Source organism: Scomber scombrus, chromosome 8 (genome assembly GCF_963691925.1).
Source record: "Scomber scombrus chromosome 8, fScoSco1.1, whole genome shotgun sequence".
NCBI classification, from domain to species: Eukaryota; Metazoa; Chordata; class Actinopteri; order Scombriformes; family Scombridae; genus Scomber; species Scomber scombrus.
In genome coordinates this window covers 23,985,834-24,002,442 of record NC_084977.1, presented here as the reverse complement: position 1 = coordinate 24,002,442, position 16,609 = coordinate 23,985,834, and the positions used below count along the sequence as shown (strand labels likewise).

The window sequence follows — 16,609 nt, the reverse complement described above, 5'->3', positions numbered from 1 at the left end:
CTTGTCATTCTTGAGAGGAAGAATATTATTAGATTTTTTTTTAGATTATTAGCCTTTCTGCATAGTCCTACCCCCTGGATTACCTCCAGCGATCCCCTTCCTACGTATGGTTCTTGCCTTGCCTTTTCCCCAGGTACCAGGTAGCCTCCAGTGGAAGATGTGGTCTCAGAGGTTCCTGAGGCCTTCCTGTTGATAGACTCCTCTAAGCTGCCCATTGCCACTACTGATGCTAAGCCTGTTCCAATTATCGAGCCATTGGCTGCCCCTGCCAATGTTCAGACTGAGTTCACAAGATGTCGACCACTTTTGCTGATGTCCAGCCTATACCGGAGCCATCGGCGACCATTGCAGACACCCTCCTGTCCCTGAGCCGTAAGCTGCCCCTATGGGACAAAAAACTTGGCGTGAACATGAGCAATGAATAAAAGAAGTGTTGATACAGAATTATTTTATTATCAAATATAAAATACAAATTGCCGTACCTTTGTGTAAATCAAAAACATTTTGTAATGTATCTCTGCATGCATTGCTGTCCACCACAGTGTCTTCATTAATACTGTCAGTGGGGAGAGACACATTTTCTAATTCTACTCATGGTGTCTTCAGCAGAGATTGCATGACATCATTGTTGACTATTTTAAGTCTGCATATGATAGTAGCGTATAAGGTCAGTTTATACCTAACCTTCCAAATCATATTTTTTATGAAGAACTGGAGAATTATTGCAATTGCAAACAGTCTGCACTTAAATTTTGCTGTCAATCTTTTGGTCAGCTTCTCTTTATAATTTTGTTTTTTCTACTCCGAAAGGCATTAAAATCCAAGCATATATCTGTCATAAATGAAAAGAAGTTTCTAAAAGGAGATAAATGCAAGGTAATAAAATAATTAAAATGGTGAGCTGTCATTGTATTTTATGTGAATTTGGTGATTTAGTGAGTGTGTGTCTCTTTGTGCATGTGTGTTTCATACATGAAATGAAACTATTTCAAGAAATACAACTATTTTCTGTCTTTTTACTTGTTTGCAGCACCTGTACTCATAGAAAAACAATGACTAGATTATTCCTAAAGGTCTGACTGTTTTCGCCCCTCTCAGCATCAAGGTTCAGGTTCTGCAGCATTGTTGGGGCTAAGTTGCCAAACATGAATAAGACACCACTCCTCATAAAAGGCATTCCCTTCCACAGCTGTCAGAGGGGTGACAATAAAGCTTTAAGCTCCATAAGGTAAGATTTTTCATTTCACTAATAACAAAATTAGATATTCGTAACACTTATGAGGGGAAACCAATAGTCTGGGGGTCCACTGTATGACTTTACAGCTAGGCTAATTAGTGGTAACAAAGGGGTTCTTGGAATGAATATTGAATTAATAGTAATAATTTAATAATTAATATAAATTATTAAATAAATTGTATCACGCTAGAATCCAACAAAAAAAAATGGGTGATTTCACTGTGGTACATCTCTGGCTTCATGGCTGTAAAATGGCAAAACGGGGTCATTCACAGTTGTGCACAGTTTCACCACAGTATCGCAGAGGTACATGGCTTGCAAGCTAGAGCTCACATACCCTTCAGAGCGATGTATGCAAAAGGTGCGCTGAGGCAGCTGAAGTAGGTGAAGACAGATATTTGTTGGTGCAGCTTGTTCAACTGTTACCAGTGTTTATATTTTGACATGATGGACAACTTTTGAAGGAGATGAAAAATTAAGAAGCAAAGTTCTTGCTTAGTTTTACATGCACTAAGTCCAGGAAGCCTTAAGGGGCTCTTGAAGACGAGAACAACAAAATAAAAGAAAATGTTCTTCAGGTAGGTTCAAATTCAAGTTATATTAATAGCCTAGTCTAGTATATTGGATAAAACACTGTGAGATCAAAACTTTGCAATGTTTTAACTAATAAGCCTAACAATAAAGGCTTTAAATATATCATTTTTACTGTGTATCTGCCTAAGAGTGCCTGAAGATGTTTTCTTTTCCTTTTAACCTGTTGAATGTCACATACCACAATATGATTACATACACTAGAACTGGGCAAAAGCTTATAATTAATGTTTATCATATGTAATAATGTGTGATAATTACCACATTGGAATAATTTTTTCGCTGATAGAAAAATAAAATTAGCCAGAAAACTTTGTTGCCTGTATTGCTGCAATGAAAGAAAGATGGTTCAACATGATATTTGTGAAACACAAATTCTGCTTGTCTAGCTGGTCATTCTTGCTACAGAACCAATAGGTGACTGCATGAGTCAGCAGTTAGGTTAAGCCAGACAATTTTATTTTGAGCATTGTTCATTGGGCGGTGGTTGATCAGTGCTGTGAAAACATAGGCCTGTATGTCAACACTGCTTAGGGTTGTATCTGAGGGCAGAAATGAGGACAAATAGTTACAGCTTATTTCCATACTAAGCTGAAAGTGACATTTGTAAATATAATCCACGTACAATAAAATGTGGCATGCTTCCAAATGAAAGTACTTCCTTTGTTGCTGCCTTTGAAATTCTGTTAGACTGCCACCTATTTGCATTTGTGAACAACAAATCTGTCACGTTCTGTAGACTGAAGTTGTGGAATTAAAAGAGTGGTAGAATTCACATATTAAAATTGAGTTGTGGTGGGTTTATTAGACTTAATTTCAGCACCATGCACTGTTCAAAAAGCACAGCACTGCTTTGCCTGGGGCATGGGTGGTGTCAGTAGGCCCTGAGGGGTAAGAAAAAAAAAACAGGTGGACTATTTTCTAAGCCTGATTTAAATTGTTTTCTTTTCCCTGTTCATAACTTAAGAACAGGTGAAAAAAGTTACACATAGATAAGCTACATAATTATGTGTTAGCAAGTTAACCTCAATATAGTTCACGCTTTATTCCCTTATTCTTGTTTTTGGATTTGATTTTATTATTGGAGTTTAAAAAAGGGGGTAGGACTAGAAAAGTTCCTCACTTTATCTTACGCACTTCTCCACAGTTTGCTGTAATTTCTATTTTGTTTTGTTTCACTGGCTATTTATTTTATTTTGTTATTTTAACATAATAAATAAAAACGCTAACGGTAGATTAGCACAGATTAAAATACATTTTCTAGCCAAAAAAAAAGACATGACAGTAATGTCACATAACTTGCTAATACACAATATGTTAAGTCTTGTTTAGAATGAGTGGAGAAATAAAATCTGACCAGGAAGAGAACGTGAATGCTTTCAGTCCTATTAGGCGCAAGGGGTAGTGGTGCACTTGTGGCCTCTTGTGGTTAAAATGAGTATTACAACCAAACCCCACCCTGCCAAAAAATGTTTACCTACCCATATGTATATATACCAATATATATTTTACACCTATCAAAACCTTTCTTTCACCTACTTTCACATATGAAAAACATTTTTTAAATAAAGGTTAGCTTGGTAAAAACATTTTTTAAATAAAGGTTAGCTTGGTAAAAACATTTTTCCCCACCTGTTCTTAAGTCCTAAACAGAGGAGAAAAACAATTTAGATCAGATTTAGAAATCTGATCTCCAGAAATGTTTTTTTCTCACTTGCCTTTTATGGCCTCTGTAAGTATTATATTTACCAAGGTTATATTCATTGGGATTTACAGTGAGAGTGTTTTATTTGATTTGTGATTTTGATTTTTGATTAAACAATAAACTATGAAAGTCTTTACACAGTACATACAAGACTGGTGCGATTGTTCAATGAAATTAAGGTGTGTATTGAATTAAAATACTTTAAAATGCAAATGAATACAAGGTGCTTTAAAATCTAATCAGATAATCATGAGAATGAATATGTGTTATATAAATAACTGGTTTACTCATTTATTCACAGAATGAGCACAACACAGTGTCCCTGGGATTTTTTGCTGTACACTGAGTATTTTGTGTTTACAGGTTAATTGTTTTCTGTCTGTGGCTAAAGTTCAGCAGCCAATGGAAACTCATCTCTTGACAAACTGGGACTCCGGCCTCTTTAGCTGTTGTGATGACATAAGTTCTTGTAAGAATTCAACACCACAACTTTAATAGACTACACTTATTCAAAATAATTTCATATTTTTAGTATTTCCTCCCTCAAGCCACTTAAGATTACACCCCACTATATTATGATTCTATTACAACTTAAATCCTGTTTTTCAGGTTGCTATGGTTTCTGGTGCTGCCCGTGCCTTGCCTGCACTGTTGCAGGAAAATTTGGGGAGAACCGTTGTCTTCCATTGTGTGACATACTCGGTCCTTCCATAACTGCAGCCTGTGGGCTACCTCTGTGTGCACCTCCTGCAGGCTTGGGTCTAAGGGTTGCCATTCGACACAGATATGGTATCAAGGTATGACATGTTTGATGTACACTGATTGCATATATTTGAATGACAGCTTCATCCATATCTATGAAACTGAATTTACAACTTGTAAATGTTCTTTGAAGACACAGCAATAAAGTTATCAAAAATAACTTAACAACTTTTACACACTTGTCATTTACTTTGTAGACATATTGAATATTTCTGCTTGCTACTAAAAGCAATTGGACTTATTCATTGATGCAAGACATGTTTTATAATAAGTAAGAAATGCACTAAAGAGAGCAGTAACAAGTTATCTGGTTCTTTACAGGGTACAGTCTGTAAGGACATTGTGTCCTCCTGCTTCTGTGTGTGGTGCTCCTGGTGTCAGATGCATCGTGAATTAAAATTTCGCAAGAAAAGCACTGTTGTTGTTGTCAACATGCAGCCAGCTCCAGTGATTATGGCTCCCGGAAACACAGTACTTGTGAGCCAATAAGGAGTTGTAACAGATTCATACTGAGCTTTATGACCTCTCATTGGTCTGTTCCTTTTTGTGATGAAAATTTAGTTCAAATCAGTTCTCTCTGATGTACCACGTTGCGGTCTTTCTCTAGCCTATATAGTTGACTATTAATTGGTTAAACTTTGGGTGTGGGGCTTAGACGGTTAAGGCTTTTTTTGGCCATTTTTTTTTAAAACCAAGTTTTCTGTTTGTTTTGTGACACTGAAGACAGAATCACAGCATGTATTTATTAGTGAGTAAATAGTTCTGAATAGTCCCCCATGGCATCACTATATCTTTACTGAATGTCTTTGCCATAATGCCATCATGAAAATGATTTGCTAGAAGTTGGTAAATCTGATCAGTTTTAAAGTGGGCCAACACTGAATCTACAGTGTTGGCCAGTAGAAACCAGGTGTCATCAGACAAAGCAGTCCAAGAACAAACCTGCTGTTGAAAGAAAAGCGCAAGAGAAGCTCAGTGATGGATCAGTGAAAAATCAACATATGTTTTTTGAGTGTAGGACTTTAATACTTCTCTGTGGATTATTGTTTGAAGTAGTCATTTTTTTCATCACATAAAATGTATTTCAGATTTGGTTCAATAAAATTATTTTGGGAATGACAGTAAATGTGTGCAGTTCATTAACTGTGTGGTTATGTGTCTTTCAAATTTTTCTGATGGCAAAGATTTTTGTATGTAGAACAATGAGACAATCCCATCACAAATTGTTGCATACAAAAACTATGCTTTATAATATCACTCTTTTGTTTACGTGCTTTGCTCAAGTCACTTAGACTCCTTCCCAGAGATTAATTGTTTGGTATGTGTGAAATCCAAAATAATAATAATAAAAAACATAAAACTAAAAATCAGTTCTATTGAAACAGAGTTGAACAATGTATTAAAGGAAATTGAACGTTTTAATACCTATATACTAACCCTTTCTACCTCTAATGACCAGCAGATGGGGATATACACCATTCACATGTAGCTTGGTTTTTTAAAAGTTTTGCTCTCAATCTAAAAAAACACTTCACATGCCTTTGGATTAACAATAATTAAGCTATCCTGAAGACAACTGGTTTAATGTGGTGATCGATAAAGGACTAGGATATCTGTAGGAGGTGGTGTTACTGTGTTTTCTGTTCTTTATGTTAACATCTCATGATACAGGTACATGCTGTTCTCAAGACAGTTCTAACCAAAAATATACTGGAGGAATTGTTGTTGCCATAACTGACATGAACTGATGATAGGTTGATTTGTGGGTCATGTTTTTCAGCAGCAGAAAATGGATAGATGGATGGATTTCTTTCAGTTCACATGAAACCATTCATCCAAAAATGTCCTATGTCGTAAAAGATATGGGGCCTTGGCTTGTTCCCAACAATCACTTGCACCATCACACGTCGCATTTGGTACTCCACTACTTCCTTTAAGCATGTGGCCTTCCTCATAAATGCAATTCTTAGAGCAGTTGATCTTCTTACAGGGAGGACAGTATTCCTGTGTCTTAGAGCAGGTTTGGTTTGCATTCAGACGTCTGCACCCAGTCTGATAAGATGTTGACCTCAGCCAGCTGAGTGTGTACCTTTTTTGTTGAATCTTTGCAAGACAGAGTATGAACACTCAAAGGATTTGGTTTTGATTCAAAATAAGAATTCATCTTCACAGTATATTATATGAAGAGCTTTGTATATATTTACAGCTACACTGGTGTCATGTTTACAGTGGACCACAAATGGTTTTAGGAAACCTTGATTGTTGAGGCCAAGTTGCTGCGGTTGGGTTTGTCAGCAGAAAAGTTATGCGTTTTTAAGGCCATGACTATCATCACAAATGTGATGTGATGTATCCTGTTGACTTGCCTTCTTAACTTCTTGTCATCAGGTGTCTGAAACACCCACCATCTCTGACTTTTCACCATTTCACCAGAGGTTTCTTGTAGTGGAGTTTGAGTTTCCTTCCACAATCTACAGTGATCATGAGTATTACTGCTGATTGAAACACATGCACAGAAGAAAATAAACTCAATAAATGAGTACAACATGAAGAAAAAATGTAAATACAATGTGATGAGGTAAGTTGGTCAATAGTTCCATTGTATTCTTCACATTCACTTTCAATTTCATTTCTCTCTTCACCTAGATTCAGGTTTGGCAGCATTGTTTTTATTTAGCTGTCCTGCATACAAAAGATGCCACTCCTAATACTTTCATTCATTCCCTGCGCCAGGGTTGTAAAGACGTGTTCTGCTAAACCAGGTAAGATCTTAAAGTTTTACAATAATAAATGTATCTTTAGCCTAAAAACTGAATTAAAGTTTAATCTAACATGCCGTAAATCCAGAACAAGGGGGGTTGTAGAGGGAAAAAAAACACAATTAAAGGCATGAAATGATGTCAATAAGATATTAGAATCTCAATATAAATATCTCAATTAATTTAATTGTTTTATAAAGACTTTTAATTCTTTGAACAACTTGTTTCAATATAGTCACAGACTATAATAGGGACGCACTTTATGTTGAAACTTTACTAAAAGTTAGTTTTGGGTTTTTCTCATGCGGTTTGGCACTGTTTTCAGTTGAACTGTTTGAATTTTACTAACACAGTCTGTGCATCTTATTCAGAAGTTTTCCAGTTGGCTGTTATAGATTGTGACATAACACTGTGTATTCAATTAAACCAAGACTGCATCAGGCTACATTAGCGAAAAGGACATGACCTAATGCTACGTGAAACACAGCACTGGGGTGTTATTGCTGCTGCCACTGGATTTATCTTGATTCCTGATTTTTTTTTTTTTAAAGACATTTTTTTATTTAAAAAAAAAAAAAAAAGTTAACATAAAACTACCTTACACTGGGTATATGTTCTGTGAAATCAAGATCATATGAATATAAATGAGCTTATTGTTGTCTTATGAACAAGTTTCGCAACAAGTTGCTCCAAAATCTAATCTGATCATCTGCTGTAGAGGTGCATGCGCAAGAAAGAAACTGTCTGGCATGAGTTAGTGTTCATAGATGGAGATGGAGATATGAAGTCACCTATACCAAGAAGATATTACATTTTTGTAATGTCATGGTTTCATAATTATGTTTTGATTTCCATGTGTTAACAACTGTTCACTTTCTACAGCTTAAGTGATTTAGTTGACAGACAATGGCAGAAAAGCCCTTGACAGAGTGGAAGAGTGGACTCTTGGACTGCTTTGAAGAAGCTAGTACATGTAAGAGTTCATAACACAACTTTGACTCATTCATTCAAAATCATCTTTTAAAAAAAAAAAAGGCCTTATTTCCTCTGATTTGTATATCAATCTTCAGTGCATCCAAGTCACTTTGTGAGTTTGTAAAATGTATCTACATGTTTTTTCAGGTTGCTATGGTTTCTGGTGCTGCCCTTGCCTTGCCTGCACAGTTTCAAATAGATTTGGAGAAAGCTATTGTCTCCCACTATGTGACATTTGCAGCCCTGCCGTATTTGCAGCCTGTGGGATACCTCTGTTTGTGCCTCCCGCCGTCCTGTCTCTAAGGGCATCCATTCGAAACAAATATGGGATCAAGGTATGATGCATATTACTGTAAGTTGATGTATATACCGCTTTTAAATAAAAGTGAAGCAATGGATGGAGCAATTTGAATGTACAACTTTACACATTTGCACTTTGGTTCGATCAGGGTTCTCTATGTAAGGACATCGCAGCATCCTGTTTCTGCATGTGGTGCTCCTGGTGTCAGATGCACCGTGAGCTCAAACATCGCAACAAAGCCCCGACTGTCATCAATGTACAGACCCCAACTGTTGTCCAGATGCAACCTGCTCCAATGATGATGGCTCCGCCCGTTGGTTTTGTGAGCCAATCAAGCGTTATCATGGCTTCATACTGAAATGTGTGGTTTCTGATTGGTCTGTTGTATTTAGTTTGAGACTTTGATTTAACTCAGATAGGTGTTGTTTGGTGTAATGAAGACATAATCCATGTATGTATTCATCCATGAATTGAACTATGTCCCCATAATATGTCCCCCATAATATCTTGTGTTTCTTGATACTTTAATGATAATCCTAATTAGGTCTAATGGGAGTGACAGTAAAAGAGTTAACCTTTTTTTTTTTAAACCTTTAATAAGTTAACAACTTTAGTTGTTTCAATATTTTTAAAAAACAATGTGATAAGAATCAATATTGTTGTATGATTATATTAATTGCACACACATCACAGGAAAGTCTCATGATGATGGGTGAAACTTAAGTTTCCACTAACAACAGGTTTTACTTAATGGGTGTGATCATAATTATTTCATCAAATCACAGTGACAAGAAAGATTTTGACAATTTGTCATTGTAGTGAATTTATGCCCCGCTGATCTGTCTATCACACTTTGCCAACATACCTGATAAGCATGCTCACCAAGCTAGAAAAGCTGGTGTCTTGACTTCGTCGACTGCATTTAATTACTTAACTTGGCTTTTCTCTTTAAAACTAATTTTAGAACAGGAACATTGTGGATAGTGTAATCACTGCCACTCAGTGAACCACATCGTCTCGGTGTTGATGTGCCACAACAGGTGGATGTCATGAAACTTCCTATAAAAAGCAAAACTTATTTACACCTCTTGCTTTCACTTCTTTCTCAGTCTTAAGTCAAATGTGTTTTAATTAATTGAAAAATATGACATAATTTTATGGTAAACCAACAGGTCTTTTAAATGAGAAGGATGAAGTCAGAAGGTAACCAAGCCTTGACTTCTGTTTGAGAGTGATCTTCCTGAAGATTGTATGAAGGCAATTTTTAAACTTCATACAAACAAGCACTTAAATAATTTGTGTATACCTGTTACACAGTTTTCTCTTCTCTGTTTAATTCATCTTTGCTAATGTAGTAATTAAGTACTTTGAAATACATTTTCTTTACATTGTTTTCTATCTACACATTTGTTCAAAAAAGAAACAAAGAGCACATTTGGTGTGTTTGCCTCTCATTTTTGTTTTATATTCATTTGTGTTGATATTTGGACACTGTGGATATACATGTTTGCTATGGCATCTTTTTCAAGAATAAAGTCAGTCATTTGGCATGAAGAGAATTTTGTGAATGAATGAAGAATTGAAGCTCAAAGTTTTTACAATCCGAGTATTTTCTTTCCTGTTAAAAACTGCTTGTAGAATGACGAGCCTTTTACCAAAACGATGAAACTGGGAGTACCTGCCTTGACGAAATACCTGTCAACAGAACAGAAAAGAAAGTGACTCAGTGTGAGTTTTGAGGAAGTTATGCATAAGGAAAGATTTTATGATATAAGTTTGTTCCAAGATAACATTTTCTCACAAATACATTTTACAATCGTGGTGGATGACATTACAGAAAAATATGTGATAATTGAGATACAACACATCTTCGACATACATACACCCAGTTACACCATGGCCACTTGCCAAAAGGGTGACATGTCCCAGGGCCTTTGAAATCTGTTTCCCTGTTGCTTGACTACACAACAAAAAAGGTGAAAAAAAAATTGTATTAAATAAGTTGCATTGTTCATTAGGATATTTGTCTATTCTTACGATTGGTTGCACTCACATGTCATTAAACACACAAAATTGAGCTCAGTAATAGAAAGGGTGGCAAAAAAGGCTGGCAAGTTGTGTGAGAAAATAACGTCTACCATTGCCTGTTACGTTTTTTTATTTTATATACACAAAACCTAAACAAGTTTCAGGACTTTCAGGACAACCTGTGCCTAAATCGGTAGGTTATAGTTGGTTTTCCTCAGTAAGATGATTTCTTTACATCATGTGAGCAAGATGTGTCGTCGCACCAAATATTGATTTCAATTTAGGTTTCTTATGATTACTAAACGTTGTATGAGGTTATTTATTAAATCAAAATTGTTCATGGCAGTACTTTGGAAAATCTCTGTACTTTTATCTTTTAACTGTAGCATTACACAGATAGTAAAATGAGAGAAGTTTAAGAATGAAACGTTTAAAAAAAAAAAAAGAGATATATTGTATATTAATCATTCAGTTCATCATTAATGTCTTGAATAGTTCCTGATATTTTTGCTTCAATAACCAATAACATTTAGGCAAAGCACACAAACCTGTAAATTTTGTGGGTGATATTTTCTGTCCGCGTCCCAAGGTGGAAGCTCTTCACCAAACATGACAGCCAGGTGGTCTATGAAACTGATACGGAAAGAGAAATTACAAGATGCTTTTATGATTTTGCAGATGAAAAGCTGAAGATGTGAGCATGGAGTACCCTCAATTGACACATGGTCTTTCCTGGGAAAATTACATGTTTGTTTTTGAGATGGATTTATATTTTTTACCTGTATTTTAACAGTATAGAATGTTGTAGAACAAAAAACGAACGCATCTATACAGTGTTTTTAGGTCTCAGAAGGGAATTCAACACATTTCTAAGAAAAAAAATGAAAAGATAAACACACTGAGCCCATTTTTCAGACAGGAATTAAGTCTAGTCCAAGACTAGAGTTGTTTCTCAACAGATATTTTCACAGGATCTTGGCTTTAGTCCAGGACTAGTCTGACAAACTGGAAAACTATCTGTTAGGTATTTTTAAGTTCAGGACATTTGAAGTGTTATTGCCACTGAAAAATCCATGCCAGTTCTACACATACATAAAGAAAACACTGCTGAACTACGATTAATTTCTCCAATTAGCTGCATGTACAGTATTACAGTATAATTCATGACACAGGACTTTAGCCAGAGAAAAAAAGAGGAGATTACCAGTTGCTCTCTGAGAAAGCCGAGATGAAGTCACTCTGTTGATGTTCAGGGTAAAAGAAGAAAACAGGCCAGTGCAGGGAGCCCTGCTCGTCCAGGAAGACCTGAGCCCCCGTTGCCTCCTGAGAGCTGAGGCCATCCAGGCTCAGCTCTGCGATCGCTGCTGAACTAATTTAAACTAATACAAATTGTACCTTGTGTTTTTAGCTGCTGCTCTCAGCTCCTGCAGTTTCTTGTCTGTAGAATGAGCTTGAAGCCCCTCATCACTCCACTGTGTGGCCTCTGCATAGTTACAAAGCTCTATGCAACACTGAGCACCTGCACAAACATTTTTAATTACTGTTATTTTCATTATCATAATCTCTAAAGATCCTCTTAAGTGCTCCCTAACAATATTTTGTTGACTACTTGTTCTCGAGATCTAACTGTCTTAGTTTAGTTCTTTTGTTTAACTCCCAAACCAATATAAACTCAATCAATCAATCAATCAATCAATCAATCTTTATTTGTATAGCGCCAAATCACAACAAAGTTATCTCAAGGCACTTTACACATAGAGCAGGTTCTAAACCGAACTCTTCAGGTTTTAAGAAAAAACTCCCTTTTAACAGGAAGAAACCTCAGGCAGAACCAGGCTCAAAGTGGGCGGCCATCTGCCTCGACCGGTTGGGGTAGGGGGGAGAGAGAGCAAGAATAGGAGAGAGAAAGAAGCACATAGTTCATAAACATTGAAGCTAGAAGGTCCGGGACTGGAATCTGTCATCCGGACGTCTACAGGCCCACATTGCCTGTGAGACGAGAAAGCACAGACAACTCCGGGGAAGAAGTGTAGGTTATTGAATGCATTAATAGTACATCAATGTTATTGGATATAGATGGATGGATAGAGAGAGGAGGAGAGAGGAGCTCAGTGCATCATGGAGGTAGGAGTCCCCCGGCAGTCTAAGCCTATAGCAGCATAAACTAGGAGCTGGCTAACTATAAGCTTTATCAAAAAGGAAAGTTTTAAGCCTACTCTTAAAAGTAGAGAGGGTGTCTGCCCTCCGGACCGAATCTGGGAGATGGTTCCACAGGAGAGGAGCCTGATAACTGAAGGCTCTGCCTCCCATTCTACTTTTAGAGATACTAGGTACCACAAGTAGGCCTGCGTTCTGGGAGCGAAGTGTTCTGGTAGGTACATAAGGTACTATAAGCTCTTTAAGGTATGATGGAGCCTGACCATTAAGAGCTTTAAAAGTGAGGAGAAGGATTTTAAATTCTATTCTTGATTTTACGGGAAGCCAATGCAGTGAAGCTAAAATAGGAGTAATGTGATCTCTCTTTCTAGTTTTTGTCAGAACGCGTGCAGCTGCATTCTGGACCAGTTGGAGAGTCTTTAGAGATTTATTAGGACAGCCTGATAATAATGAATTACAATAATCCAGCCTTGAAGTAACAAATGCATGGATTAGTTTTTCAGCATCATTTTGAGACAGAATATGTCTGATTTTTGAAATGTTACGCAGATGAAAATCGGCAGACCTTGAAATTTGTTTTATGTGGGAATTAAAGGACAGATCCTGGTCAAATATAACTCCTAGGTTCCTTACAGTAGTACTGGAGGCCAAAGTAATGCCATCCAGAGTAGTTATATTATTGGATAAACTGAACATTGTAATACTCTTTCTACCTCTAATGACCAGCAGATGGGGATATACACCATTCACATGTACCTGTAGCTTGGTTTTTCAAAAGTTCTGCTAACAATCTAAAAAAACAACAACTCACATGCCTTTGACAATAAGCTTAACAATAATTAAGAAATCCTGAAAACAACTGGTTTAATATAGCGATCGATAAAGGACTAGGCTATCTATAGGAGGTGGTGTTACTGTGTTTTCTGTTCTTTAAGTCAACATCTCACAAAACAGGTAGGCCTACATTGTTCTCAAGACCTGTTCTAACCACAAATTTGGCCTACTGGAGGAAGTTTTGGTTCCATGTCATCATCTGAGATATGGGGCCTGGGCTTGTTTCCAACAATCATTTCCACCATTACACGCAACATCTGGTGCCCCACGACTTACGACAATAATGGAACATACAATACAGGTAAACATCACATCACGCAAACGAGGTGATAAGGAAAAGGAATATGTCATGACAAATTACACATAACAAAATAAATTAAAGAAGGTTCAAAGAGGGTTCATATACACGGTTGCCCATAAAGTTGGAATTATTTTGTTTTCAGACACATTCCTCTTTTTATTTTCTATTTTTACACATCAGTAATCACCTTTGACCAGGTGCAATGAGATTGATCAATACAATTTTGGGAATATATACACTTTATCTATCAAAAATAAATTACATTTTCACAATCATTTCATGGAAAGAGGTAAAAAATATTTTATTCCAACTTTATGGGCGACCGTATATTTATTTATTTAATCAGAGGTTTCAGGGAATAGTGTTTCATAGTGATTTATTAATTAATTGCTTTTCTTATTATTAAATAATTTGAGAGGTTTAAATAAAAAGTGAAATTCTAAGAGGACATTTTGTAATATTAGGTAATGTTTTGGCAAATCTTTGTTTATGAATAAAAAATGTGGCATAAAGAATAATAAAATTGATCAGATATTCTGCAGCTTTATTTTTTGAGTTATTAAAGTAGATGATATCTCTGAGGTCAAAAGTGTATGCAAGGTTGAGGGCTTTAGAACAGTCAGACTGAAGATCACTCCAAAAGTCTTTTGAAATTTCACATTCAAGGAACAGTTGTGAGATTGTTTCTGTGTGATTTTTGCAGAAGGAGCAAGAAACATCAATGTTCATGAATTTGCCAATCCGATCATTTGTGGGATACATTTTGTGGAGAATTTTGAAATGTATTTCTTAAGCTTTGTTTGTTATGCAATACTTATAAGGCAAAAGCCAAGCTCTTTTCCAATTAATGTTTTCCATTTTTGATCTCCAGAAAAACTTGCCTATGGGTACAATTTTGTTTCTTCTCTGAAATGAATGGTGAACATGCTTGTTGTTGTACTTTTTATCTGTCAGTTTGATACCATCCAACATTAGAGATGGTTGTGATTTTTTTTGTTGTCACAATAACTTAAGTGGCTTTTTGTTGAATCAATTTATTGGGGATAACACGAGTTGAGGAGTTAAATTATATAAAGGGGATAGGAAAATTGTGTACAGCCTCCTTTCCAGTACCCTGGCATAAGCTTTTTCCAGGAGGGTGAGTACTGTTATCCCTGATAGTTGGAGCACACCCTCTGGTCCCCCTTTCTAAAAATGGGGACCACCATCCCGGTCTGCCAGTCCATGGGCACTGTCCCCGACCTCCATGCCACATTGAAGAGGCGCATCAGCAATGAAAACCCTACAATGTTCGACGCCTTCAGCATCTCAGGGCGAATCTCACCCACCCCCAGCGCCTTGCCACTGAGGAGCTGTTTAACTACCTCAGAGACCTCTGTAAGGGATATGGGTGAAGATTACCCCCGCTCATCCAGCTCTGCCTCCTCCATAGAGAACATGTTGGTCAGGTTTAGGAGTTCCTCAAAGTGTTCCTTCCGCTGCCTTTTTGGCCAGCCAGTACCTGTCTGCTGCTTCCGGAGACCCCTGAGCCAGCCAGGCCCTAAAGGCCCTTCTTCTTCAGCTTGACAGCCTCCTTCACTGCTGGTGCCCACGAGCAGGTTCTCAGGTTGCCGCCCCGACAGACACCGATGGCCTTCCGGCCACAGCTCTGAGCAACTGCATCCACAACTGAGGTCTTGAACGTGGTCTACTCAGATTCCATGTCCTCAACCTCCCTGTCTTAGAGCTTAGGAATGCAGGAGAAGTTCCTCCGGAGGTGGGAGTCGACGATCTTATGGACGTGGGTTCTGCCAGGCATTCCCAGTTCACCCACACTACTCATTTTGGGTTTCCCAGGTCTGTCAAGCAGCTTGCCCCACTACCTGATTCAACTCACCACCAGGTGGTGATCAGTTGCCAGCTTTGCTCCTCTCTTCACCCGAGTGTCAAAGACAGACAGCCACAGGTCTGATGACACAACTACAAAGTCGATCATTGACCTTTGGCCTAAGGTGTTCTTGTATCAAGTACACTTATGAACATCCTTATGCTCGAATATGGTGTTTGTTATTGCCAATCCATGACTAGCACAGAAGTCCAATAACAATACACCACTCGAGTTCAAATTTGGCAGGCCATTCCTCCCAATCACCCCCCTCCAGGTTTTTCAGTCATTGCCCATGTGGGCATTGAAGTCCCCCAGCAGAGCTAATTTACTATGCCAGGGATCAGCATGCCTAGGTCCACGTTTCTGCCCAATGTCCAATTGACATTGTTTACTTTATGTAATTCATATTCAGAGGATTTTCCATTTAAGAATTGTACCATTAAGATTATTTAGACTGTGAAAGACACAATGTTATATTTTTCAAAGCTCAATGTCAGTAAATATTGTACAGTTAGTGTTGGACTACAACACAACAGAGCTGCAAGCATGCGTAGGTAGGGTATTTTACGGTTTTGAATGGGTCAGTTGGGTTCTAGAAGTGTGGTTACAGCAATTGCACATGATTGGCGTGGCCTGTGCATGATAGTGAGGCCATCTTTTCATGGGGCCCAAAATCCCTGGCTGTGCCCCTGGCCTTCCTTATAAATGCAGTTCTCAGAGGAGTTGATCCTCTTTACAGTAGATTACATGAAGGGCCTTGTATATTTACAGCTACACTGGTGTCATGTTTACAGTGGACCACAAATGGTTTTAGGAAACCTAGTTTGGTGAGGCTAAGTTACTGCGTTTGGGTGTGTCAGCAGAACAGTTTTGTATTTTTAAGACCATGACTGTCATCACAAATGTGATGTGATGTATCCTATTGACTTTCTCGTAGTGGAGTTTGAGTTTCTTTCCACAAGCTACAGTGATCATGAGTAAAATAAATAGATACTCACGACAATGAAAACAACACATGCACAGAAGAAAATAAACTCAATAAATGAGCACAACATAAAGAAAACATCTAAATACTATGTGATGAGGTAAATT

The 16,609-nt window shown here is 37.4% G+C and overlaps 3 protein-coding genes across 3 annotated transcripts in view; all 3 read left to right on the top strand.

The window, feature by feature from the left end:
* ak4 (adenylate kinase 4) overlaps positions 1-16,609 on the top strand; it is a 439,278-nt gene that overhangs the window by 146,119 nt on the left and 276,550 nt on the right. The window lies entirely within an intron of this gene.
* LOC133985241 (cornifelin homolog A-like) lies at positions 294-4,784 on the top strand. The gene is made up of 4 exons (XM_062424837.1): positions 294-372; positions 3,925-4,002; positions 4,143-4,330; positions 4,617-4,784. The coding sequence occupies exons 1-4, from the start codon at positions 294-296 to the stop codon at positions 4,782-4,784; spliced, it is 513 nt and encodes a 170-aa protein (XP_062280821.1).
* On the top strand, positions 7,961-8,688 carry LOC133985240 (cornifelin-like). The gene is made up of 3 exons (XM_062424836.1): positions 7,961-8,027; positions 8,177-8,364; positions 8,479-8,688. The coding sequence occupies exons 1-3, from the start codon at positions 7,961-7,963 to the stop codon at positions 8,686-8,688; spliced, it is 465 nt and encodes a 154-aa protein (XP_062280820.1).

Coding starts and splice junctions, on each gene's coding strand:
- LOC133985240 (XM_062424836.1), top strand. CDS start 7,961: ATGGCAGAAAAGCCCTTGACAGAGTGGAAGAGTGGACTCTTGGACTGC. Junction 8,028..8,176: donor CTTTGAAGAAGCTAGTACAT/GTAAGAGTTCAT, acceptor ATGTTTTTTCAG/GTTGCTATGGTTTCTGGTGC. Junction 8,365..8,478: donor GAAACAAATATGGGATCAAG/GTATGATGCATA, acceptor TGGTTCGATCAG/GGTTCTCTATGTAAGGACAT.
- LOC133985241 (XM_062424837.1), top strand. CDS start 294: ATGTCGACCACTTTTGCTGATGTCCAGCCTATACCGGAGCCATCGGCG. Junction 4,003..4,142: donor TTGTGATGACATAAGTTCTT/GTAAGAATTCAA, acceptor CCTGTTTTTCAG/GTTGCTATGGTTTCTGGTGC. Junction 4,331..4,616: donor GACACAGATATGGTATCAAG/GTATGACATGTT, acceptor GGTTCTTTACAG/GGTACAGTCTGTAAGGACAT.